Source organism: Cricetulus griseus (genome assembly GCF_003668045.3).
Source record: "Cricetulus griseus strain 17A/GY chromosome 1 unlocalized genomic scaffold, alternate assembly CriGri-PICRH-1.0 chr1_1, whole genome shotgun sequence".
In the NCBI taxonomy this organism is placed as follows: domain Eukaryota; kingdom Metazoa; phylum Chordata; class Mammalia; order Rodentia; family Cricetidae; genus Cricetulus; species Cricetulus griseus.
In genome coordinates this window covers 105,049,760-105,076,142 of record NW_023276807.1, presented here as the reverse complement: position 1 = coordinate 105,076,142, position 26,383 = coordinate 105,049,760, and the positions used below count along the sequence as shown (strand labels likewise).

Sequence of the window (26,383 nt, the reverse complement as noted above, 5' to 3'; positions counted from 1 at the left end):
GGCACTGGTCGGAGTGCCCCAGACCAGTGGGGCACTCCAGGGCTGCTGTGGTGCTTCTTCCTTGTCCAGAGAGGCACTGACAGATGGAGATAGGCCAAAGGGCAGAGCATTCCTGAAGTGACATAAGCTTTAAGCCAGGAGTCAACAGCCAGGACTGGTGGTGCTCATCATAACCCCAGCATCTGCAAGGCAGAGGGAGGAGATTCTTGTGTGGGTTCAAGGCCCACCTGGTTTGCAGAGCAAGATCTTGTCTCAAAGCCTGGATAACAAAGACCGTGAGCCCCCTGGAATAACCAAGGACCTCGCTAACAACATTCTAAGACCTGCTAGGCCTCTGAGTGGAACAGAGAAAAGCCGAGCCAGGCATAGGTCTGTGTCGCCTCCCAGCTCTGCACCCCAGGGGCTGCTTAAGGTAACAGGGAGCCAGTGTGTCACTGTCTGAGGCTTCCTTAGCAATTTTCCTTATATTGTCTCCGACCAGGTTACTGCTGTGCCTAGTTTCCTGAAGTCAAGACCGTTCCCACTCCAGCTAGGGCTAGTGTAGGCCACACCCATCTGAGAACAGCATTTTGGCCCTTTCTCTTGCCTTACCTAGCTTGGACTGTGCCCATCCCTCCAGCATGCTTCACCATGTACCTCATTTCTTTCCTGGCCCATGTCACCTTGATGCAGATGGAAGCATTTACAGGGGGCTAGCCCACTGCGGTCTTGAGTGACAGCTAACAATTAGATTCTTCTCTAACCTCCTGAGCCCAGGCACTTCCCGTGCCCATACCAGGAGGGATGGAACCACTGCCTAGAGGAGAGGGAAGGAGATGTGACCAGGCAGCCGGGTCCTTACTCACAGTGTCTGGGGACATGCTATGTAGTCCATTTGTGCCAAGACACTGAAGGGCTCACAAGGTCTAGTGTCCTGGAGTGACTGAGGGCCTCACCTGGCTCTGTCACTCCTGGCTGTGAGACCTTGGCATAACCTTACTGCTGTGAGTCCAGCTTCCTGTATGTGAGTCGGTGTTTGCCCCAGGATATCAGCAGATGGCTGTGGCTGACAGAGTTGTCCCTCCTAGGTAGCCCCTGTCAAGATACCTCTGCCATTCCCCAAAACCCTCAGTGGTCATTCATTCATTTATCCTCAGAGCATCCATTCATTAATTCATCCATATGGTAGCCATTTATTCATGTATTCATCAACTTGCCAGAGTCCCAGGTACCCAGCTCAGTTCTCCACTGAGATGGCCCCAGAGGGCTCAAAGTCATCTGCCTCTCAGTAGCTCCCTGACTGGAAGGGAAGATGACACTTGAGGTTTAGTAAGGCTGGGACTTCAGGGAGCCAGAGGTGGCCACATCCACCTGGTTTCAGAGGTATCAAGGAGCCAGGCTCTGTCACTGCATCCCACATTGGTCTGGGGTTCATCCTGAACTTGGCTCTGAGTACACTGTGCTTCCCTCATTACTGGGCCATTTGCTGACCTGGGTTCCCAGGGGGAGGGGGGGATTCTGAGTGTGCACACCATAGTTTTCTCCATCCCCCTGGGTAGATAAATTGCCACCATCCCCCAAGCCCCACTCATTCCTCATGTGATAAGTCATAAGTGGATATGGGGGTGTTAAATAAAGAGCTGGTATCCCTTCCTGACCAGGCTCTGCTGGCCTTGTTGGGGCCTCACCTGAGAGTATGTATCACCCCCACAGGTCTTCGAGGAAGAACACCATGTCCTCTACCTGGACCACGGCGGTGTCATTGCTGCCATCAAAGATACCTCCATCCCCCTGAAGATCCTCAAGTGAGATCATGGGCAGAGGGCACTGAGCATTCCAGAACAATTCCCTGGGAACTTAACACAGGGATGACTCATACCTTCCAACCCTCCTGAGGTGCCCAGGGATGAACAGAGAATACAAAAGCTAGTCAGGGGAACATGAAGGGGGCTGAGGGCTGAAGACTCCAGGGAGGCACCCTAAGTATCAACAAGAACCTGTTATTAGAGGATTGAGGCCAGGGTGTGCAGACAACGGAGCCAGTGGGTGCCTAGGTAGGAGTGGGCTAAATTGAGGACAGGATAACATTGGTATTTAGGAGGCAGAATTGGGAAACTGCCAGGCAGTCAGTGTCACTTTAGTCCGAAAAAGAACTGTATACCCTGGGAGGTAACATCACTGTAATATTGGTCACGTCACTGACCCAGGAACCCTGTGCTGGGCTCAAGCCTTGCATGCTCTTACTGGATGTTTCTAAGGCTCAGATGTCCCTGCTATTCATAGGGAACAGTGCCTGTTTGTTATCCCAACAATATGTCTAGGGAAGCAGGCCATCAACTTGCTAATTAGTCAGGGATGCCACCTGGTTCTGGAAGTACCTGCTGTGGTCTCATCTGAGAGAGGGAGGCTGTGGTCCAGCTGTGGCCTGGGTGTGGCAATGGTCCCAGAGCTGGCCTCTGTTGGAGAAGAGTCAGGCCTGGGGGTAGAGAGTCATAGAAAGGGGTAAGATCACACTGCTCTGTGAATACTGGTGGCCTTTCACAGGTTCAGCGTGGATGAGGGCCATACTTGGAGTACACACAACTTCACCAGCACATCAGTGTTCGTGGATGGACTGCTGAGCGAGCCAGGGGACGAGACACTGGTCATGACGTGAGTGACAGAACATGGGCAAAACAGGAAGGTGGGGGGAAGACACAGGTCAGAGCCACCCCAGGCAGGCTGTGCCTGGTCTCTGCACCCCGAGGTAGCCTCTGACTGGGAATGAATGGAAGAGGAGTGGGGCAGGAGGACATGAAGCAAGCCTCGCACCCTTTCAGGCATATGAGATGAGGGGTCGCAAAGCTATGCATTCCTCCTGCCTGCCAGGACAGCGGCCTCGCTCCAACTCCCTTCAAGAGCTTTGTGCCTGTCTGGGATCTGCCCAGTGTTGTTTTGCTTGCCTGACTTGAGACCCCAAGGAGGGGGTCCTTCAGTCTATGTCACTAATGTTCCTGGTTGGGCAGCACCTGATGTGTGGTTAGAGCTCAGTAAGCAAATTTTCAGTAAAGACACAACAGCAGACATATGGGTGACAAGGATACACCAACAACCTCACAAATGCCAGGAGCTAAGGAGGGCTGTTAGAGATAGCCAGGCTAATTGATCCCTACCAGGGACCAAGGACTGTTGGCCCAGATGCATTTGCTGTCTGCACTGGCCAGTGACTGCCAGGAAAAAGGCTGGGGAGGGGACGTGGCCTGCATGCTTCTCCTGTCTCAGGGTCCCTGGAGAACCCACAGAGTCCCGTTAAGTGTCTATATAAACCCCCATGGAGCATATATGACGTCTATGGAATCCCACTGAGCATCCCAGTGCCCCAGGGAGTGTTGTCCACAGCCCCATGGAATCCCTGCAGAATGTGCATGACCCCCTCTTCTAGGAGCAGATGGAGCCCCTCCCCCACAGTCAGGCTGCAATGAGGAAGCCCGCTGTGGTGCTGGCCTCACAGCCTCCTTCCTGGGTGGCTAGGGGAAAGCCCCAGCAGACTCTACTGCAGGACAGAGGTGATGTGTGCATCCTGGAGCAGCTGAGCGCCAGGCATGGAAGGCTGAGCTGGTCTTGATCTCCCTCTACCTGGTTGCCTGGAGAGTAGGCAGGTTGTTCCTGGTCAGGTCCTGCCAAGGCCCTGAGGAGGCTCATGTCTCAGTCTGTGGGCAGTCCCCTTGAAGGCCATGGCTTGAGGCAGGAGGGGAGGTCAGAGACATGGTGTTTGGTGTTTGTCAAGAGAAGCAGGTAAGGAAGTCTGGCTCCTTGGGCTGTGGCAGACTCAGCCTGGTCCTTTGTCTTTTTGCATGGAGGTTGGCCAGTTTGCAGGGCTGAGTCCACAAGCAAAAAGAGGGGCTGGCCACAAAGGTGATAGGTCTGACAGAGCTCTCAGAGCTCCAGCTATCGGGCATGGTTCCTGGGCCTCAGCTTCTGCAGCCAGGCCCCACTATGGGGTCACTTTCCGCCCTAAGCACCTCCCGTTCCTCCTCTCCCCTCACTTCATCTGGTTGTCTGCATTTGGTGGCTGCTTTGGACCATTAGTGCTTTGTGCAGCCAAGGTCCTCAGATCCAGATCTGTCCCAAATGAAGCTTTCATCCCTGCAGATGGCATTTCATCCGGGGAAAGCAGCAAAGTTCACAGGCAGGCGCATTCATGTTTTAAGTTTTTAAAAAGCTCTGTGAGGTTTCTATGGAGCTTTTCACAAAGCTGCATCTTCAAACAGTTTTCAATTTCAGTGGATACGGAGATCATTCACACGCCTCGGAGGAGACACAGGCCGGCAGAATGAAAAGCTTTTCTGTCCCAGCCTAGACCAGGGCCCTTCCCATATGGCACCTTTATCCCCATCCACCTATAGATCACATTTAAGCTGGACAATCACCTTGTCCAGACACTGTTCACTGCACTGCCCACAGTTGCCTCCCATAGCACAGTACATGGCAGAGGTTCCCCAGCCCTGGGCAGTACCATGAGGGCTCTCAGACTGGCAGGGCTGTAGGCCATACCTATGGAGGAGCCAGCAGTCCACTCCACAGTATGGTCCATGTTCCCTGCTCTCTGTCAAGCAGCCAATGGCTCTTTGGCCTTTCCTGCTAAGACCGCTCAACTAGATGAGAGATGCTCACAGTGGGAGCTGAGGTCTGAGTTTTCTTCACAGACAGGAACTGAAATGCACAGAGTGGATTAGACGGACCAGCCTGCTTCTCTGTTTGAGTTCAGAATGCAGAGTATGGGATGTTCCTATATAGGGGGCTGCATAGCTGACACACTCTGGCTAATTGGTTGAGTCCCAGCCAAGCCTCACAAATGTGAGCTGCCAGCCCCAGGAACCACTACTGGATTGCCATCCTGGATGTGTCCCTTCCTTAGTCTGTTTCCTCTCAGAAGTCTGGGGTGATCAGCATGTATCCCTCACAGGACATGGTAAGCCCTAAAGGGGAGGACAGAAATGGAACCCCCGCTCCAGCTGTTTGTCAAGGTGATGATGCCATGGGGCCATGACAAGAGGAATGCCCATCTGAATGGCAGTTCCCTGAGACAAGGCCACCCACGGTCTGCAGAAAAGTTGGGTGGGAGGAGTAGAAGCCAGTGTGGAATGCTGGTCTCAGCATACAAAACTGAACATGCTTAGCCTCTATGCATCACTGTTCTTCCTGTATGTCCGGTCTCCCTCTTTCCCTCTCTCTGCTCAGTGGGATGCACTGCGCTGTCACGATGACCCATTCATCTAACTGTCCAACCCACACAATGACTTGTTATCTCTCTAGAGTACCAGCCATGCCTGAGGTAAACAGCTCGGAGCCCAATCCCATATGGCAGACAGGGGGAGGTCAGCAGAAAGGCAGGGAGACACCAGATAACCCTAGACATGGCTCCGGTCCACAAAGAACAAATGCAAGGCCTGGTGTGTGAGGCTATGGAAGGGCCAGTGGCAGCCAAGAAGGCAGGGAGTCTACCCTCCTGAGAGCCAGCTCCTGTCAGGTAGGGGATTTCATGGATTAGGTGGATGACCTGTGCCGGTGCAGTCAGCAAGCCACAGACAGCAATCACCCTGAAAATGATAAATATCAGGCCAGGTGCCAGTGGAGGGCATGTAGCATCACTGAATCTGGGACAGAGAGGTATCATAGGTGGTGGTAGATGGAACCTGAGTAGGGGCATGTCTGCACACCAGGGACAGATCAATCTAAAGTGATCTTCTTTCTTTCTACCCTCAGGGTCTTTGGCCACATCAGCTTCCGCTCTGATTGGGAGCTGGTCAAGGTGGACTTCCGGCCCTCTTTCCCCCGGCAGTGTGGCGAGAATGACTATAGCTCCTGGGACCTCACTGACCTCCAGGTGGGCCAGGCAACCTGCAGCCCCTTTCCTCCTCCAGGGAATCTCACAGATATCAACCTCTGGGCATCTTTCCTCCCAGACATTTTCTGGGCCATCCTTGTGCCTGTAGCTGGTTGACCTATGGTTTTTAATGACCCTAGGACCTTTAGGGCTTGAGCCCCACCCTCAGCCAGGAGGTCTCCATGACAGGATTTGGGACTTTTCTGCTTGTGGGAAAAGACTATCTGACATCAGGGTCTGGGACCACCCTATGTTGCAATCCATCATCAGTGTCTAACCTTCACATTTGGGTTGAACATGAGACCCCCCTCCCTCAGGTTTTGGTAGCACAAGAGAAGCTGACACTCCGGTGGGTACCTGAGGACTGTAAGCAGGCTGCTGTGTGCCACTAAATCAAGTTGGGGTTTTTAGCCAAGTTATATCAGAAGCTAGAAGATTCCTAAGGAGAGACCCCTGAGGTCGGGGAATCTGAGCCTCTAGCTGGGACAGTAGTTGAAGTCATCCAGGGGCCAGATATTTCTGTAAGTGGAGATCCAACATTGAGAGTTCACACATAGAGAATGGTCTGGCCAGTGGCTCAAAATGGTTTACAAGAGAGTGCTAAGATGGGCCTAGGGAACGTTCTAGAACCTGATTCACTATAGCATATAGAGTTCCTGACAGTCCTGCCTCATCACTACAAAGGGGCCCTGATATTGGGATCAGGGCAGTACTGCTCCAAGCGCAGCATAAGAATCTACAGTGTGTCTATACAAGCCCTTTAGGCATGGCTCATCCCCAGATGGTCACACACCTGGCCCTTGTAGGTCCAGATGTTCTATGACCACCAAGGGGCAGTCATATGGCTTTAAATGAGGGAAGCTGGGCCAGCTGACTGACATGTCAAGTTCTTTTGGACCTCAGTTTCCCTGTTTGTCAAAGGGGGCAAATGCCCCACCCCAGCTGCCACCAGGGCAGGAGCAACAGAACAAGCCAGTGGTAGCTGTCACCATCCTCTGCTGGTTCCTCATCCTAGTGTTCTTGCTGCAGGGTGATCACTGTATCATGGGCCAGCAGAGAAGCTACCGGAAGAGAAAGTCTACGTCCTGGTGTGTCAAGGGGAGGAGCTTCACATCTGCACTCACATCACGTGTGTGCAAGTGCCGGGACTCTGACTTCCTCTGGTGGGCACCGCCCCTTCCCCCTGGCTGCTCCAGCATCTTTATATCATGATGACCTTGTCCCTAGAACCAGAGTAGAAGCCACAGTGTCCTTCAAGGCCTAGTCTCAGACACACACTGCCACCTCTACCTTAGAGAATCATGGAAGCAAGCCACACCCACCTAGTCCCTCACCTCTCTCTAGGAATATATTCCACTCAGAGGCCTATTGCCCTTTGACAATGTAGTTCACAAAGTCTCCACCCCAACCTGCCTCATCCTCTCTACTCTGCACCCCATATTCATGTCTCCAAGCCCTTTCCAAGGTCATTGACTCTAGCACTCACTTCCCCCAGGAAGCCCTCCAAGCTCCACTTCATTTCCATCCTCCTTGTTCTGGAATGGAGCTATTATGTTCCATCTGTTCTCTGAGACAAACCCATCTCCCCACAGATAGACACATCTAGACCTGTGGTATAAATTTCTCCACCCTAGCTGTCACCTCTAATCTCACCTTTTAACCCAGCTTTCCTTTCCCAGTGACTATGGGTTTGAGCGTTCATCTTCCTCTGAGTCCACTGCCAACAAGTGCTCTGCCAACTTCTGGTTCAACCCCTTGTCCCCTCCTGAAGACTGTGTCCTGGGCCAGACTTACACCAGTAGCCTTGGGTGAGTACACCAACCCAGCCAACCTCTAGCCACCCAGCCAGCCAGTCAGCTAGCCATCTACCTATCTACCCACCCACACATCCATCCAGCCCCCAACCCCCATCTGCCAACAAGCTCTAGAAGTGGGGCCCAGGCAAGCCCTATACTGTGCTTCCTGGCAACCCACATCTTGAAAGGAGAGATCATGGTCCTGGTGCTGGGCTCTAGTATGCAGGGCTCAGCAAGTCACCAGACTGATGCAGTGGCCCAAAGATCCAATTGAGCTCTTGGGTGAGCTACCTTGCATTGACACAGCATAGAGAATAGAGGGGCAGAAGTGGTCCCAAGTCTTCCAACTACTGTGGGACTGAGACCCCAGAGCAGCCTCATCCTTCTCTGGTCTTCCTGAGCCTTTCACACTCATACTGTGATGATACCAGAGACATTCCTGAAGCCTGATGGATTCCGCTTACACCAGACTTCCGGGTGGAAGCCTTGGTAGATCAGCCCCCACTTCTAAGTTTTCCTCTGCTGTAGTTGAAATCTCAGCCACTGGCATATTCATTGGCTAGTCCTAAGCCTATGGCACAGGAGTGTTCCTACAGTCTGCTATGGTGGCCTCAAACTCCATGGGATGGGGAAGTGGCAGCCTGCCCAAGCTCTGAACAAGCTACTGATAAAGTATCAACTTCATGTAGAAATACCAAAAGCATAATATCTGTGACCCTTCAGCTTCTACATGCTCTGTGTGCTGGGCCCATTTCCCCAACCTTTGTGAGGGATTCCTTATTACTTTACCCTGGAGTGCTGGAAGAAACAGGCAGGACCAGGAACTGAATGCTTTAGCCTTGGCTATATGTAGCTTGACATCTATCATCCATCTACTCAGCTATCCAACCCCATCAATCCATCCATCCATTCATCCATCCATCCATCCAGCCATCCTTACTTCCACCCATCTAGCCACCAACCCATTTGATTACAACATCTCCTATCCATATATTTCTTCCATATATCCACCCTTTCATCCACTCATCTACCCAATCATAAATCATCTATCCACCCACACATCCTTATAGCCATCTGCTTCATCTATCCCCTATTCATCTACCTGTCTATTTATTCCATCAATCTATTCATTTATCCACCTGTGCACGTATCTACCCACCCACATACCCACCCATCCTCCCACCAATCCATCTACCCATTCTCTGCCCCCACAAATACCCATCTTTCTAAACTCATACTCTTGATGCAGGTCCTGGATAAAGCTTCAGAAAGAGTTGCTTCTTGCCAAGCCCTGGTGGGGCCACAAAGAGACCTTTGTGCCACTGTTGAGTGGATACACGTGTAGTATATGGGTGGAGACATCCCAAGAAGAGCAACATTCTTGCTTATGACCTTGGATTTAGACTGTCTCCTTCCATCCATCGTCCCTTAGAAAAACCGTTGCTATTACTATGGGCAATATAGTCAGGCTATGGATGCTTCAGCTCTCCAAAGCAGATGGGCATTGCCAGTCCCTCCATCCTGATCCTCAGTACTCTCAGCTCTATGGTAGACAGAAGCAGCCATGAGGTAGCATGGGGAGCAGGCAGCAAATGGGGGCTATAGAGGTTGAGGCTGTGAGTTGCCTCAGGAGAGACAATCCCTACCCATCAAGCCACTGTCCACCTCTAATGTGACCCTCCCTCATCCACCCAGGTACCGGAAGGTGGTATCCAATGTGTGTGAAGGTGGTGTGGACCTGCAGCAGAGCCCGGTGCAGCTGCAGTGCCCCCTCACAGCACCCCGGGGCCTGCAGGTGAGCATCCGTGGAGAGGCAGTGGCTGTGCGGCCTAGAGAAGACGTGCTGTTTGTGGTGCGGCAGGAACAGGTGAGCATCCACCCTGGACTGTCACTAGAAGGGAAGTTTCAGCCAGGCACACAAGGTTGAGGCTCTGGACAGTTTGGAACATGGCCATAGAGGCCAGCCTGCCCCTGAGGGTGGGAGCCAAGGACCAAATTGGCCTCTTGGTTCAGACCAGCATTTGAGATGAGAAAGATACAAGAGCAAGTGTGTATCAGATGTTCAGCAGGAAGTGGGCTCCACATCACACACGTGTGTGTGTGAGTATATGGGTGTGTGTTTGTGCATGTGTGTGTGATCTTGTGGTTATCAAACATTGGTACAAAATCGATTCCTCCCCATAGGTAGCACTAAATTTCTTTTATTGATTTTTTTTTCTTCTAGTGCTCACATTGGAACTCAGGGCCTTGTGTAGACTAGAGAAGCATTCTTCTACTGAGCTACACCACCAGCCCAGCACTAAAGCTATTTTAAATCTCTAATTATATTGATTTAGTTGATCTGGAATCCCAATGAAAGCATACAGTTTTTTTTTAATGACTTATAATCACACATCCAGAGATAACGCCTTCTGTGTGTATATGGGGATAGATATAAATATAAGTTTATATATATGCACACACAAATATATATATATTTTTTCTCCGCCCAGTCTCCCACTCATTCTATTTTTACTTCAGAACAAGTGTTACATTTTCTTCTGATTTTAAAAATAATATATGCTTATTGTAGTATATTTAGGAAATACATTTATAATTTTTTTTAAAAAACCCAGACATAAATATCACCTAAAATTCTGTCCCTCAAGGGAACTGTTAACTTTTCTGTTTCCTTCTAGTTCACAAGACACATCCCTGTGTCTCTGCTTATAGAAGCAACTAATGATCCCTGCAAGGAATTTAAAAATGACTATTAGAAAAACATGAACATTCACAAAACTTAGAGGCAAGGGAGGGCCCCCTTTCTCCCTGGGGTTCTTGGCAGGCTCCACTCACAGAGGCAGGGGAGGGCCCCCTTTCTCACTGAGGTTCTGAATAGGTTCCACTCACAGAGGCAGGGGAAGGCCCCCTTTCTCCCTGGGGTTCTGGGCAGTCTCCACTCACAGAGGCTGGGGAGGGCCCCCTTTCTCCCTGAGGTTCTGGGCAGTCTCCACTCACAGAGGCAGAGAAAGGCCCCCTTTCTCCCTGGGGTTCTGGGCAGTCTCCACTCACAGAGGCAGGGGAAGGCCCCTTTTCTCCCTAGGGTTCTGGGCAAGCTTCACTCACAGAGGCAGAGGGAGGACTCCATTTCTCCCCCAGGATTGTGAGCAGGCAGGAGTCCAGATCTTCAGCTAACATGTGAAGACTAGTATGGGTGAATCCATGATCATGCGTGCTATACTCAAACATCCTTTAATAGGTGTCTGTCTTTAGAAGCAGAGACCTGGTCTCCCGAAAACAGAGAAACTGAGGCAATGGAAGACTCAAACTGGCCACACTGAGCACCTGTACATTAGACACTGTGACAGTCTCTTCCTGTTGGAAATACAATCTTACATTGTGCACTCTATCAACTTATAGTATTGTAGATGAGGAAGCTGAGGCATGAACAGTGACACCATTCTCTCAGAGCTACATAGTAAAGAGAGGCAGAGATGGCACTGTGTCCTCTAGAGGCCTCTGGACTCTAAACCGACAGTGGCCAAGTCTGAGGTCCCCAGGCCCAAGCTATACAACCCTGGCACACACGCAAACACACACACACACACACACACACACACACACACACACACACACACACACACACTCCACCTCCTGCCCAGGTCCTCTCACCGACTGTGACAGCCCTAAGGCTCACCTGAGCCATCAGGCAGCCCTGAGGCAGGGCTGGGTATCTCTGTTGGTAGCTGTGACTTCCTGGACCTTCAGATAGATCCAGGGGAGGCTCTCAAATTCCTGGCCAGACATCCCAGAAACATGGCTATCTGCTGCCCCCTAGAGCCTAAAACTGGAAACTATAGCACATCTGCTGGTAGGTGCCTTGGCTGGGTCAAAAGGACTAGAGGACAGAGCATCTTTGAAACCCTTGCTGGACTGCCTGTCGGGCTTAGGATTGGGCAAAGTTGAGGGAAGCAACATAAAGATACCTTGAAATAGGAGATCTTGGGGCAACCCAGGCCTGGGAGGGAAAAGGCTAGGAGCATGGGACTGAGGATGAGCATATGCTCACTTACACTGTGAAACAAACTCTCTTACACACTCATAAACACTTACAGGCACAGTGTGCTCTCCTCTACCACACATACACACCTACACTTGCACATCACCAGGCTTGAGAGCAGGGCTGGGTATGGGGAGCCTGCGTTTTCTAAGTATCTAAGAAGTCACAGCATTGGGGGATGGAGGCCAGGAACAGACCCACAGACACCTGCCTGCTCTTGAAAAGTGCAGAACAGACTGGGAGAGGTGGTGTCTCTCCATCCAGCAATAGCACCTCCCTCCAGACCTCAGACATGAACCCAAAATAGATCACACACCTGCAAAAGACGTGGGAAAGTGTAAACTTTTAGGACCCACGTTGAAGCCAGCCCAGACACAGGCTGGGAGTCTACAGCGTGGATGGGGCTCCAGGCCACACAATGAAACCTTGATGTGTCAGCTCCATCTATATTTAGAATCAGTAAAACTGTCAAGACAATAAAGGCAACTGTGGACAGGAGGGTGCTTGTTGGCTCAGCCCAGTGGGCAGCAGAGCAGGACTGTACAAAGAACTCCCAACAACAGATGAATCAGCCAGTTTGAAAATGAGCAAAAACCATGAGGAGACAGTGGGCATAGCAGGCTGAACGGATGGCTAGCAGCACAGGGGAAGATGTACACAAAGACATGTACTGTGAAGGATGGGGACCTCAAAACCACAAGCAGACACCCACTTCCTGAATGCTACCCAGAACTAGCCCCCTTATAGGAATGAATTCGGTGCAGACATTCCCCTCAATCCTCACCCAACCCTATCAGGACAGCAATGGATCCCTGAAAGCCTCAGTCTTGCAACCTATAAAACAGGCACATGAAGCACCATATGTGGTGGGTTCTGGAAATGTTCCAACAAAACTTGGCCATCTTCTGAGCATTCTGGGAGCCCCTTACTCATGACTGCACTTTACAGGATCTATTTCTGTGTCCAAAGAGCTCTCTCCTGGTGCCCAAGTCACCTCTGTTTTCTCTTTAAGGATCCTGCCCACAGGTTTCTTGCACCTCATGCCTCATTGTTACCTCTTAATGTCTTGCATCTGCAGACTTATTTTAAGTGTCTATTTCAGAGGTTCCCAACAGACATGGGTTTGGGGTGGTTCTATCCAATCCAGTGTAGTGTATTCACAGAGAAAGTTAAATGAACACCATTTACATACAAATGCCCTTGATTTTGGGGGTCCGGAGGGTATGAGGTAGGAAGACTGCTAGTATAGGGAGAGCAGGGGAAGAGGACAGAGAAGGAGGGGAGGAGGCAGGCAGACAGGAGGGGAACTTTAATGTGAACACAGGAACTCCATCTTGTCATAAGCTTGAGAGTCAGGGTCAGCCAGCAGTTTTCATGAGGAATTCAATGCCACTTGGGGACAAACCCCCTCCCTGCCTGCTCCACACAGCTGAGCCTCTTTCCTGTCACAGTGTAGGATGATATGAGAAACAGGGAGCCACCTTGTCATAGAAAGACAGTTGCATTTTGTTTGTTACAGTTCCCTGAAAAATAACTCATGGTAGTTATAACAAAGCCTTCTCCATTTTCACAATTTCTCTCCCATCTCCATGGCCTGGCTCAGGATCAGGCTTCCTCCTGAACCCCACACAGCCTTCAACCTGCTTTCCTAAAATCAGGAAGCCTAAATCCTAAAAGTCCTGAAGTCAGAGCCAACCTACTTTCTGTGGACCCATAGAGCCTACATCTGAAGGAAGAAGGGAGAGAAGGAGTGAGGATCTAGTGCTGGACCCCCACCTTGAGAGTCACTCCTAAGTGACCCTGTGGTATTTCCCTACAGGGTGATGTCCTGACCACTAAGTACCAGGTGGATCTTGGGGATGGCTTCAAGGCCATGTATGTGAACCTCACTCTGACTGGCGAGCCCATCCGGCACCACTATGAGAGTCCTGGCATCTACCGAGTGTCTGTCAGGGCTGAGAACATGGCTGGCCATGACGAGGCTGTGCTCTTTGTCCAGGTCAACTGTAAGTCCACTGCTCCTTTGAGGCGGTGAAATGGAGAGCTGGGGCTTTGGGGAAGCACAGGGAGTTTTGTGGGGTTGCTACAGTGAGGCCATGGACAGAAAGGCAGGTTGGCTGGGCTCAGACCGGGTACCAATGTTATTCACAAAAGTTATGGTGAGGGATGGTAATGGTGGTCATGGTGATACAAGTGATGGTAATGATGAAAGCAATGGTGATGATAGTGGTGATGATGGCAATGACTGATGGTGATAGTTTTAGTAGTAATGATAGTGATAGTGATGGTAATATTGGTGACAATGGTGATGATATTGGTGGTGGTGATGGTATAGCTGTGTTGATGATTACAGCAGAGTGGCAATGATGGTGACACTGGTGATAATTGTGGTGATAATGGTGGTGGTGATGATGGTGATTGATGGTAGTTATAGTGGCTAATGAATGTGATGGTGATAATGTGGTGATTGCATTTGTTATTTTTGCATGGCTGTGACTTTAATACCCACCAGAAACACCTTAGAAAGATTTAATTTGGCTCTCGGTTTCATAGAGCTTCTGTCTATCACAGCAAGGAAGGCATGCTGTCATTCATAGCAAAAACAGCATGGAGGATCCAAGGGCTCCTCACATCACAGGGGTTCAGGAATCAGAGAATAAGGCTGGAGTGAATGGCTGGGCTGTCACCTCCAGGTCTGCCAATGGTGGTCTCTTCCACCAACTAGACCCACTCCTAAGGGTTCCCCAGCCTCTCCCAAAAGAGTCTCTAGATGGGAAATGCAAACTATGACACGAAGCTAAGGAGCATATTTTAGATTTAAACCTTAATTGTCTCCGTCTGTCCCCCAGAAGCTTATAGCCTTACATTTCTAATACAAAATGCATTCAGTACAACTTCATGAGTCACCATGGTCTCAACAGTCCCAATGTTCAAAAGTCTAATCCCAGAGACTCCATTCATGTGAAAAGAAGTCTCTTAGCAGTTCTTGTAAAAGACAATTATGCACTTACTATCTATAGTAAACATTCCCCCCTGAAAAACAGAAGAAAAGGAACAGCAAGAAAAGATTTGATTGGAACCAGACTGAAGCACAGCAAGGAAGCATTGAGTCCCATAGCTCTGTGTAGCACCTGGAGCATGTGATGGCATCATGAGATAGGGCAGCTGGGTCTGTGTTCTTTCTATTTCAGCATTCTCAGTCTCACACACACAGGCTCCATTCATTGCCTGCAGGCTTCCTCTACAGACACTCCATGTTCCTGCATCCCATGCTGGGTCTCCAGTGACTCTTAGACCTCACCCTCAGAATGTCATGAATTGCCCTGTCAAAGTCTCTGCAGGGGTGTGGTTACATATTATTTTTGATTTCTTAAAGCTTGCCTAAGGATTCAGAAAGCAGAGTCAGCCACAAGCCATAGAAGCCAAGCACATGCCTTTAATCCCAGCAGCCAGAAGCTAGGAGGTACACACCTTTAGACCTAAAACTCAGGATTAATGGATCTCTCTGAGTTCAAAGTCACCCAAGGATACATGAGATTGAATCAGTCTAAAAGAGTAACAAATCATGTTCTGTAATGATAAATTTTTACGCCAGGCACCCAAGCACCACTGCCATGTGTGCCCCAAATAACATACAGAGTCTTATATTAGTTTACAATGCTGCTGGCCAATTGACTAGGATTTCTTACATTCTAGCTCAGTCTTTTTTTTTTCTAGCTCAGTCTTAATTATCATAAATCTACATATTTTCTAAAACTTATCGAGACGGCTTCCGCTGGCGTCTTCTACCCAGAATCACGTGGCAGCTCCGTAGAGAAGAGAGCAGGAGGAAGAACAAGAGCAAGAGGACGATTTCCTTCTTGTCCCTTCTTATATTCTAAGTCTGCCTGCTATGTCACTTCCTGTCTGGATCTCTACTACATTTCCCAGAATCCTCCTTGACTCCTAGTCCCACCTATCTTGATTTCCTATTGGCCAACAGTACTTTATTGATCAACCAATAAGACAAACATATACACAGGTCAATTAGTTGGACAAGCAGATACCATCCATTTCCCAGGCTACTCAATAGAACTTTATAACCTCACAAATAGCTCCCTTCCCTCAGCCTGTCTCTAAGAGCAAAACCCCATGCTTCTCCTTGGAACACAGCTGATCCATGGCTTCTGAGGTCATATGCTGGGACAGATTGGCATGTGTAGAGCCTGAAGACCTCATATCCCCCCATCATATCCTCTTTTCTGTCTAAATAAAAAGGGTAACTTATCTTTTATAATAACTGAAGAAAACTATAAACATAACTATCTGTCTTAAACTCCACCAAAGACCACAGAAGGATAATATATAAACTCTAGAATTGACAGAGACATCTCGCTACCTGAACAGTCATCCAAAGTGCTTCTCTGATCTTCAGGTTGAACCTTAATATCAGTCTCTGGGTCTTTTATTAATTCATATTACATAGAGGATTCGACCCTGCCATGCACACATTGCCTGGCTTAACAAACTTCCCTTTAAAATCTGAGTACAAGCATCTATGACCCTGAAACTCTTGCCTCCAGTGTACCTGAAAATCCAGTACCACTTTTCCAAATTCTTTTCCCAAAACAATAGCACCCACACACACACTAAATAGCTTAAACCTGCATGGTCAGATTTAGTGACAGCAGCAACCCCATGTACCTGCAACCAGTTCTTGTGCTTCTCTGTGACCACAATACCTGACAGGAAGAACTTGAGGGAGGAACGGTTTACTTTATGTCAGAGTTTCAGAGGGTTCAATCCATCATGGCTTGGAAACACAGTGGAGAGATGCAGGAGTATGTGGCATCCAGAGGCTGCTCATACCATGGTAGAACAGGGAGCAGAGATTGAGGTTTCCATTAGGGAAAAAGCAAACAGCACCACCATCTGGGGAACAAACACTAGTGACATGAACCAGTGGACAGTTTAGATTCAAACCTTAGCATTAGTGGTGATGATGGAGTTGGTGATGGGGATGGTGAGTAGTGATGATTGTAATAGGTTGTAGTGAGTGGTGACAGTGATTGGTGATGAGAATGATGGGTGTGGGGTGCTGATGGTGATGGTGGTGATGGGCTGTACTGAGTGGTGCTGATAGTGATGTGGTGGTGATGACATTGGTGGTGGTGGTGACAGATGGTGATGGTTGTGGTGGTGGAGATCATGGTGCTAATGGTAGTAATGATGGTGGTGGTGGTGTTCATGGTGCTGATGGTAGTGATGCTGCTGATGGTGGTGGTGGTAATGATCATGGTGTTGATGGTAGTGATGGTGGTGGTGGTGATGATCATGGTGCTGATGGTAGTGATGATGGTGGTGGTGATGATCATGGTGCTGATGGTAGTGATGGTGGTGGTGGTGGTGATGATCATGGTGCTGATGGTAGTGATGGTGGTGGTGGTGCTGATGATCATGGTGCTGATGGTAGTGATGATGGTTGTGGTGATGATCATGGTGCTGATGGTAGTGATGATGATGGTGGTGATGATCATGGTGTTGATGGTAGTGATGGTGGTGGTGGTGGTGATGATCATGGTGCTGATGGTAGTGATGTGATGGTGGTGATGGTACCAATGAATCTGGTGGGAACAATGACAAGCAAGTATCCACTGGAAGGTTCTGTGCCTCACTGTCCCTAACCCTGAACCTTTGGGAACTCTTCAGCCCCTCTGCAGGCCCTCTACCTCGAGGTAGTCCCTGTCATTGGCATCAACCAAGAGGTGAACCTCACAGCCGTGCTGCTGCCCCTAAACCCCAACCTCACTGTCTTCTACTGGTGGATAGGCCACAGCTTGCAGGTACGCCCTACGCCCCTTCTCAGTCCCCCTCTCATAGATTGCAATCTGGTGTGTCAAGTGGGGCAAGGTGCTGCTCTTGGTACCTGACATCAGGGCACAGTGTGAGACCATTAGAAGGGATTTGTCCTGACCTTTCCCTCACTCAATACCCACCCTGAGCATCCACTAAGGGTCCCTCTGAAAAGCCCCTGGGTAGTCCTGGGAAAGACATGGAACAGACATGGAATTTCCAGTCAACAGTAGTTGACTGGAAATTCAGGTATATATGTGTCACAGGTGAGCTCAAGGGAGGCTTTTGTTAGTGTAGTGGCCAGGGAGGGCTTCAGTGGGAGGAATAGAATGTGGCCTCACTCAGTGCTGTGTTGTACACTGTGAGCCATGGGGAGCCATGGGCAGTTCTTGATCAGGAGACACAACAAGGTAGCAGAGCAGATGATGAGGGGGCAAGAATGCCCATCTTTAAGACCCATGGATGGGCACCCTTTCCTCACTCTGGATGCAATAACCCTACACCTCCACAGAAGCCCTGATATGGAGGGCTAAGAGAAAGGAGGAGCTCCAAGGATGAGGTCATGTCTCTTGGGGTGGGAGGCTTGTAGAAAAACCAGGGCTCTCAGTTTGAGGCTCTGTATAGCCTTGCCACCTGAATACTCAACACCCAGAGCCTTTGCTTATATAAGGCATGGCCTATCCTATAACTCATGTGATGTCACCATTCACCCATGATGGAAATAGCTGCCTTCTACCCCAAGGGAGGGCCTGAGCTCCTGTTGGGTCATGGCTGTGGGTGGGACAGTGAATTGAACTGGGATGGGACACAGAGCCTGACCTGTGCTTCATAGAGACCAACCAGAAGGTTCTATAGGAGGCCACAGGCTGCCTCTAGAAGGATGTACCATGCTACAGAGGCAGGACATGTTCCCTCTAGGGAATGCTAGGGTCCCCCCACCCCTCCTAGACACAGCCAATGCAGCCCACTTGCTGATGAAAGCCAGTACCAGCAAGTCCCAGTGTGCTCCTGACACACTGCCAGACAGGCCTGACCCTACTTGTGCCCACAGCCTCTGCTTTCCCTGGACAACTCAGTGACAACGCGGTTTACAGATGCTGGAGATGTGCGTGTGACGGTACAGGCTGCCTGTGGAAACTCAGTGCTTCAGGACTCCAGGGTCATCCGTGTGCTGGGTGAGTTATCTGCCCACTCCCTACACAGACCAGCATGGGGTACAGCTGCAGAGTGCCTGTTCACTCCTGGGTGGCCCTAGGTTTCAGGGAGGAGTCCGAGTGGATTTGGGTTCTGTAGCTGGCTATGTGGCCTTATTGAAGTGCCCCAGACTCTCTGACCTCAGTTTCTCCCCTCTATAAAATGAATCATGTGTCTTGTGAGACCATTGAGTCTGTTGCTCAGTAATTTAGCAAGAACAGATGAGCTCCATATTGCCATCTCCAAGGGCTTCTCCACTTGCCACTCTGAGGATGGTCCTTAAGAGGACCTGGAGATGGTGCTCCATTGTCTATGCTTCCTGGGACTGTCAACCCCTCAGTAAAATACTGTGTCTGGAGGAGGACATTACCCCTTCAGCACACCTGAAGCTCACTTGGTTTAGAAACATCCTCTGCCACGGACCACTGCCATCAGTCACATTAGGGGCCTTCAGGCTGAGGGATGAGTCTGCCCAGGGCTGGTCCTGCCTTCACTGTGGATCTGAGTCTGCCCACACCATAGGATGTTGGGTCACAGTTCACAAAACACTGTCTCCTGAGCCCTCTGCCCAGAATAGCTGTTTCACACTCCATAAAAGAGAAAAGTACAATTCTAGGGCTCCTGTGACTCTAGAACAGAGCTGCGGGCCGTGAGAAATAAAATGGGGGCAAAAGATGGGTCCTCTAACCTCATGGAACTGTTGATCTGGTGGGGTGGCTAGTGAGTTGAATTCCATGAGTCCTTGAGGAATTAGATGACATCATAGGTATGTATTCCTGTGACTTGAGGAGTAGATCTCATGAAGCAGGTGCATGCAGTGCCATGCCCCCGTCCCCGGATGGCAGCCACTGTCATCATCAGTACATGTCAGGCACTGATGGTTGAAGAAAAGGAGGGCTCTGATCTTCCAAACACAGAACCAGGTCCATAGGAATAGAGGTGAGGCTATCTGGACCATCTGGCATTGCTACCTTGTGCAGGGTCCCAGCCACACCACAGACCTCACAGGCTCCACTCTGCTTCTTCCAGCTCAATTCCAGGTGGTGCCTCTGCAGTTCTCCAAGGACCTGGATACCTTTAACCCCAATACTCCTGAGTGGAGGGAGGACGTGGGGCTGGTGGTCACCCGGCTTCTCTCCAAGGTACCCTGTGACTTGGGCTGCAATTCTATTATGAGCCATGGTGTGGTTTGTGGGCTGAGAAATGAGGGTGAGACAAGGCTGGGGCTGCTTGGGAAGTAGTGGGTTGGTGCCCTGGGTTGGACACTCAGAGGGAAGGACAGGACTATAGGAACCCATGGGGCTGAGAGTCAGGAGTGTGGAGCAGGACAGGTGGCCAGGACATACCTAGGCCAGGAAGGGAGGCAGATGTTGCTGGAAATTTAGCTTGTGGCAACATAAGAGGAACAGAAGAGGATCCGAGTGTCCTGCCTATCCCCACAGGAGACCAGCATCCCTGAGGAGCTGCTGGTGACTGTAGTAAAGCCAGGACTGCCCACCATAGCGGACCTGTATGTTCTGCTGCCCCCTCCCAGGCCTACAAGGAAGAGAAGCCTCACAAGTGACAAGGTATGTCTATGGCCACCTGAGTCCAGGTCCTCCCTGCATGGCAGGGCTGGGTCGCTGAAGACGTAGGTGGGGTCATTCCTGACAATCACATCTCTGTGGGACATCACTTAAAGGTTTACTTCTTTCTATAATGCTGTCTGACCTGGGGTACCACCATCTGCCAGCATCCAAAGTTAGTGAGATAGGCAGGGGGAGGAGGCTAAGCCGGCATGTGGGGATGGTTTCCACTCTCACATCATTGTCTGGGGCTGTCGTGTGATCTCAGCTTCGCTGCTAGAGGTATTGGGACACATGGATGAGCACTGTGAGAGACCCTGGACCTCAAGCTACAGGGCAAACTGGAAGTCAGCTCAGCAATCCTAGAAAATCCTCAATAACGAGCCTTGACAGGGACACCTTGGGGACTGTTATCAGAGAGGCCCCCATACGCTGAGTGCTGAGTAGCCTTTGGACCAGCTGGCTCCATTCTGAAGGCAAAGTCGAGTTCACAGGGACAATGGTAGCCAGCCAGACACTCAGGAGGTCATGGGCTGATCACCTCCTGGTGTTGGTGTGCAGGAGAATGTTCAGTGTGAGCCTATGAGTGTCCAGGACACAGTGTCAACAAGTGTCCACAGATGGAGGCAAAGTCTTCTCTCCTCCAAAGACTGGGATTCTGTAGCTGTTATAGCTTCTGGCTCTGCTCAGTGCATTTAGCTAAGGTCATAATCTTAGAGACATAGCCATGTGGAAATGTGTGTCACTGAGCACAGCTGGGTTTCCATGCTGGATCCTGGACAGTGACTGACAGGTGGTGACATAATGATGGTGAGGTCTGGGTGAGCTCTGATGTGTGCTGTGAACATCATCTGATAGTCATGTTACAGGGATCTTGAGCAAGGCATTGTGTTCCCCCCAGAATTCCCTAACCCAGTTGCTCCTTCTGACTCCCCTATTAGGTGGGATTTCCTGTCCTGTCTCATCTTTGTGGTCTTCCGCTTCCTGGAAGCCTCTCTGACCATACCACTGTGGGGACTTCTGGAGCACTCCAAGTCTTCCACCCACACACTAGAACCTATGTCCTCTGTCTGTTCTGTGCTGAAATGAGTTTATTGATGGCAGGGATACCTGCACCACCAGTGGCTTCTAGTGAACCCAGCTGGTGAGCTCTCATGCCATTCCCTGATGAGAACACAGAGGCATCAGGCAGCATCCCTTCCCAGCTCCAGGTGACTCTCCAGTACTCGGGTCCCCAGGACTCTCCCACCTCCCTTTGTTTACAGAGACTGGCAGCTGTGCAGCAGGCACTGAACTCTCATAGGATCAGCTTCATCCTCCGAGGAGGGCTCCGTATCCTGGTGGACCTGAGGGACACAGATACAGGTGACAGACCTGTGTTGGGTCTGGGACAGGGTGGATGTGAGCCCAAGCCAGTGGATGCTGAGAGTGACTGTAGGACTCATCAGAGCCTTTATCTAGCTGCCAGCAACCCTCTGGCTGGGGCATCCCTGGCTAGGTGCACCAGCTCCTACACATTTAGCCCTGGGCCTTATCATCTTGGCATGGTTTGTATGGAAGCAGCCACAGCAACCACCAGGAACCTGCCAATTCACTTAAAACCAGTGTAGAAGAAGGGTGTTGCTTCCCTCTGCAGGAAACTAGGACAAAGTAGGCCCTACTATAGGACTTTGCCAGGAAGAAAGGCCAATCCTCAAAAGCCACACAAATCATGTCCACTCAGCCACATGGACAAGGCCCCCTGGACAACATGAAGTAGGCTCATTTAGGCCAGGGCTGGGGATAACCAGCCCACAGCTTCTCCTCTTGTTGTTATTCTTGTAGGTCCTCAGAGGCCAAGTGGCAGTGGTGGCTACTGGGCTGTGGTGGTCCTCTTTGTCATTGGGCTCTTTGCAGTGGGAGCATTCATCCTCTACAAGTTCAAAAGGTAAGGCCTCCTGGCAACCTTGGCATGTGGCAAGCAGCTCATGGCCCCAGAGGTGGTGGCTTCCACAAGCCATCACGGAAGGTAGTGTAAGTCTGTCGCTGTGCTGGTGACCAGGAGATTCCCATTCTCCCTTCTTCTCAGCCTTGTCCTCTTCACAGTCACCAAGTTGTTTCTCCCTGACACTGAGCCCCTTGCAGGGCCAGCAGGACTGCCACTGCTTACTCGGATGTCTATAATGACAGGGAGGGCTACCCCCAACATCTAAGTCCATCACTTGGATATTCCTTCATGAAAGGGATATGGCCCGTACATCCTCTGGACACAGTTAGTTACACTTTCCTACTCAAGGGACTGAATGCTCCAACATCCACATGCCTCCACGAGCTCGCACCACCACCTCTCCCTAGGCCTCAGTCTCCTTGTCTCTGAATGGGCTTATGACATTTCTGTGTTTGGCTGGAGTTAGTGGGTCTATTCTCAACACAGTGGGCCTTGCCTGTGTCTCTGGGCCAAAGTCCTAGTGGGACAGAGTGTGCTCTGACTCTCCCCCCCCCCCCCGGGGCTGGACTAGAAAGGAAGTGGACAGCAGAGTCACAGGAAGTCTGGATGGATAGAGTTCAACAAGTGTGTGTGTGTGTGTGTGTGTGTGTGTGTGTGTGTGTGGTGTTACTGTCCTGGCTGTGGACATAGGAGGCAAAGAGGACAGAGCTTCAATAGTTATACTATGCCAGATAAAGAAAAGGTAGGTGACTATATGTGGCTAGCAGTGGACAGCAGAACTGGGTGGAGGGAGCTAACTGGAGGGTGGGCTCCCCAGGGAACAGTCTTGAGTGACACTGTCTATACCATGCCCCACAAGGGCCTTGGGGCCAAGGGCTCATTAAAAACTGAGCTGTATCTCTGACCAGCAGGAAACGCCCGGGCAGGACGGTGTACGCCCAGATGCACAACGAGAAGGAACAGGAGATGACAAGCCCCGTGAGCCACAGTGAGAGTACCCAGAGCACCATGCAGGGTAGGAGCTGGGGCATGGTGACCTGCCTGCCCTTACCACATAGGGGTCCATCAGAGCCCAGGAGACAAGGGTCAGGCCAGCTCTGCTAGACAGTGTCTTTGGGCCATGAGTCCTGACACAGTAAAGACAGAGCCCAGGGGCCATACAGGGTGAAGTCAGAGGTGTCTGAGGGCAATCTCCTGGCAGTGGGTGGTCATCTTGAACAACTCTTATAGAGACAGGGACCTCCCTCACAGGAGTCTAAAGCTGCCCCCACTCCCTTCACACTCCCATTAACCATTTACTGAAAACACAGAGTTCAAAAGCATTGTGTTTGTGGACCCTCAGGACAGGGCTTCACTGTTTACACAGGATTTTCACCAAGGTGAATTCCTTCCTGTCATACCTCATACCCACAAGGAGAGGATCGGGCCTGTCACCTTGGCTGTAGCACCTCTCTCCATCTCCAGCAATACCCTTATGTAATTTTCTCCATGTAGCTCCTTAGCTGGAACAGTGTCCAGGTCTAACCAGAGCCCTACTGCCCTGAACCTGTCCCACACAGGCCCTACCCTTGCCCCTTTGGTGTTGATGGGCACCACTGCCTACTCACCCTCAGTGGCAGTGAGCATTCCACTGGGGTGTCTAGGCAGAGTGTGGCACACAGCAGGGCTTTGTCAAAGTTACCTGTCACAGGCATTCACCTTAAAGACCACATGTATCCCAGTCTGTTGGTTCTCAGGGTCATGATGGCCCTCACCTTGAGAATTAGTGACCCTGAAAGGTCTTTAGTCACCCTGGGTGGCATCTCTAGCTGTTGGTGACTGACCTTGGATCCCAGAAAGGTCAATCTGGCCCCATCCTGCATCTTCCAGGCCTTCTCAGTGCTAGGGCAGCTTCCTCACCCCAACCAGCCACTTCGCACATCAGCCAGCCCAAGAGTATTGATCAGCATCTCTCAGATTTACAGCCTCTGGGGCTGTAACCCCACCAGTGACTTACTAAGTGTGCAGGAGGTCCCAGACCTTAGAACTTCTGGCCATCATCTGACCCTAGGAGCAGCTGGTGTTGCAGTGTTTGCAGATGGGTAGCTGGAACTCAGCCTTTGAATCGACCATATGACAAGAGAGAGCTGGAGGGAGATAGCCTTGTGCGTAGCCTTGTTTAGCCTTGTGCTTTGCAGCCCTAAACACTGCCCAGATAGCCAGGCCCTACTCTCATGCAAGGAAATCATAGACTATGCTAGGAAGATATGGGGTCTCAGGAAGATGGTAGTCCTTTATCCCACAGCTACGTGCTATATGGAAATTCTTGGTAATAGTTATAGGACACTGTTAATGGGGACCTTGGCATGGAGTAGGGACTGCCTATGACAGTTCTTCTCTTTGGTTCCCTAACAACTGATGTCACAGATTAACTAGGGCCAGTGAGGTGGGAGACCCTAATGGAGAGTCACATGAACATTCAAGTAATCCCAGACCTGGCCCCCACAGCCTTGGTAGTGCCAGCCCCTTCCTACCAGTGCCATCCGTTTTGTGCAGACAGCAAGAGAGGGAGACAAGTTCTATGGAGAACATCCCCTGGTCTCATAATGCATCCCACACAGGGACATCTATTAACCTGTCTTTGACCATTACTGTGTTCCCTCTCTCTCCTCTGTGGCTCCCATCTCCCTCCCTGCCTCCTGGTCCATACCTCATGCCACAGTGTTTTTTGCCAAGAGGGGGCAGAGCCTCAGTCCTTCCTGCGCCCCCTTGCTGCCGATGCCAGGGGTAGCCCTCACGCAGGTCAGTGGGTGCCTCACTGCACAGTCCTCTGGACCACTGCTTGTGGTGGCACCTGGCACTTCCCTCTTGTCACCACCTAGGACACTGGAGACCCCACCCCCCACCTTGCACCAGGCATAGGGGATGTCATGGTGTGCACTGCATGTTGGCTCTATGTGCTGCTGAGGTCACTTGTGTTCCTGGGTGATCTGTTTCCTGCCATCTCCACTAATGGGCTGCTTCCTTTTGTTTCCTAGGCAACCACTCAGGTGTGGTCCTGAGTATCAACTCACGTGAGATGCATAGCTACCTGGTGGGCTGATGGCACCAGCTGGCCAGGACACTCTCTTCCTGCTTCCTCCACAGAGGGTGCAGGACCACAAGTGCAGCTGGAATGATGCCCCCCTGAGACCCGTGGAAAGGCCATCTCCTCTAGCTGTCCCCATTCAGAGGACAGACATCTCTCCCTGTCAGCCCCAGCTGGCCCATGAGATCCTGGGGCAGCCAACTCATGACCCACCTGGACACAGGCCTGTGGTACCACACAAAGTCCCAACCTTTGACTCTGAGGCATCACAGTCCTTAGACCTGAACATGCTGCCTTGGCTGCTCCAATTTATAAATGCAGCTCAGGCCTGGCTTCTCCTGCCTGGAGCTGAACATAGGGTGAGCCTACAGCTACCCCCAGTACCAGACCCATAGACCTGTCAGCCCTGGCCCCACATTCTCTGTCCCTGCAGAGGAACCCAGAGTCAGGAAGTCTATGGGTCAGGCCTCCTCAGAACCACCCTGCAGACAGCCACTCACTCCACTGCAGTGTAAATACCTGCCTAGGTAGAGCTACTTGAGTTTGGGGGCTCTTTTCTTTACTTTCTGTTTTCAAGGCCAGGCAATAGAAGCCATCTAAATCCTGTCAGAATCCCACTCTCAGAACCCCCTTTTCAGGATGCCCAGGGTTGGGCTTAGAGGGGCAAAGATCCTCTGGTTTTCCCTCAGGGCTATGGGGTGGGGGTGGGATGGGGGACAAGAAAGGAAGGGACCCCTACATGCAGTTCTTGTTCAACTAATAGGATGTGCCCTTCCACTGGCCCTAGGTAGATGACTGGCTTCTGGCCAGGCCCCGGAAAGGCACATTAGCTGCAAACATCAGGCTTCGATGCCTTATGGTTTGAGAGACCCATGTAGAACCAACCAGAATAAAAGTGTGGGAGGGCAGCATCTCCCAGTAAAATGAAGTAGAGAACCCAGAGACTGGTGGCCTTTCCAGGGTCACAGAAAGAAGGCAGCAGAGGTAGCTCCAGGGTCAGCTCTCTGCTCCTCCCATGCAGGGTGCCTGCAGACTGCTCCCACTGCCGAGTCAGGGGCCCAGCACAGGTCGATGCTGTGAGCTGGCACAATTCACCTTTTGCCTTGAAACTGAAGCCA

The 26,383-nt window shown here is 50.9% G+C and overlaps 1 protein-coding gene across 1 annotated transcript in view; it reads left to right on the top strand.

Annotated features, from left to right (window-relative positions):
- The window catches only part of Sorcs2 (sortilin related VPS10 domain containing receptor 2), a 358,664-nt gene extending 333,384 nt beyond the window's left edge, over nt 1–25,280 (top strand). Inside the window, exons 13-27 of the mRNA XM_027387101.2 lie at nt 1,693–1,784; nt 2,524–2,631; nt 5,725–5,845; nt 6,875–7,008; nt 7,525–7,653; nt 9,337–9,508; nt 13,500–13,686; nt 17,369–17,502; nt 18,564–18,687; nt 19,736–19,848; nt 20,149–20,274; nt 21,537–21,636; nt 22,096–22,198; nt 23,110–23,213; nt 25,216–25,280. Of these exons, the coding sequence (XP_027242902.1) occupies nt 1,693–1,784; nt 2,524–2,631; nt 5,725–5,845; nt 6,875–7,008; nt 7,525–7,653; nt 9,337–9,508; nt 13,500–13,686; nt 17,369–17,502; nt 18,564–18,687; nt 19,736–19,848; nt 20,149–20,274; nt 21,537–21,636; nt 22,096–22,198; nt 23,110–23,213; nt 25,216–25,280 (1,812 nt within the window). The remainder of the gene's footprint in view (nt 1–1,692; nt 1,785–2,523; nt 2,632–5,724; nt 5,846–6,874; nt 7,009–7,524; nt 7,654–9,336; nt 9,509–13,499; nt 13,687–17,368; nt 17,503–18,563; nt 18,688–19,735; nt 19,849–20,148; nt 20,275–21,536; nt 21,637–22,095; nt 22,199–23,109; nt 23,214–25,215) is intronic.
- The last annotated feature ends 1,103 nt before the right edge of the window (nt 25,281–26,383 follow it).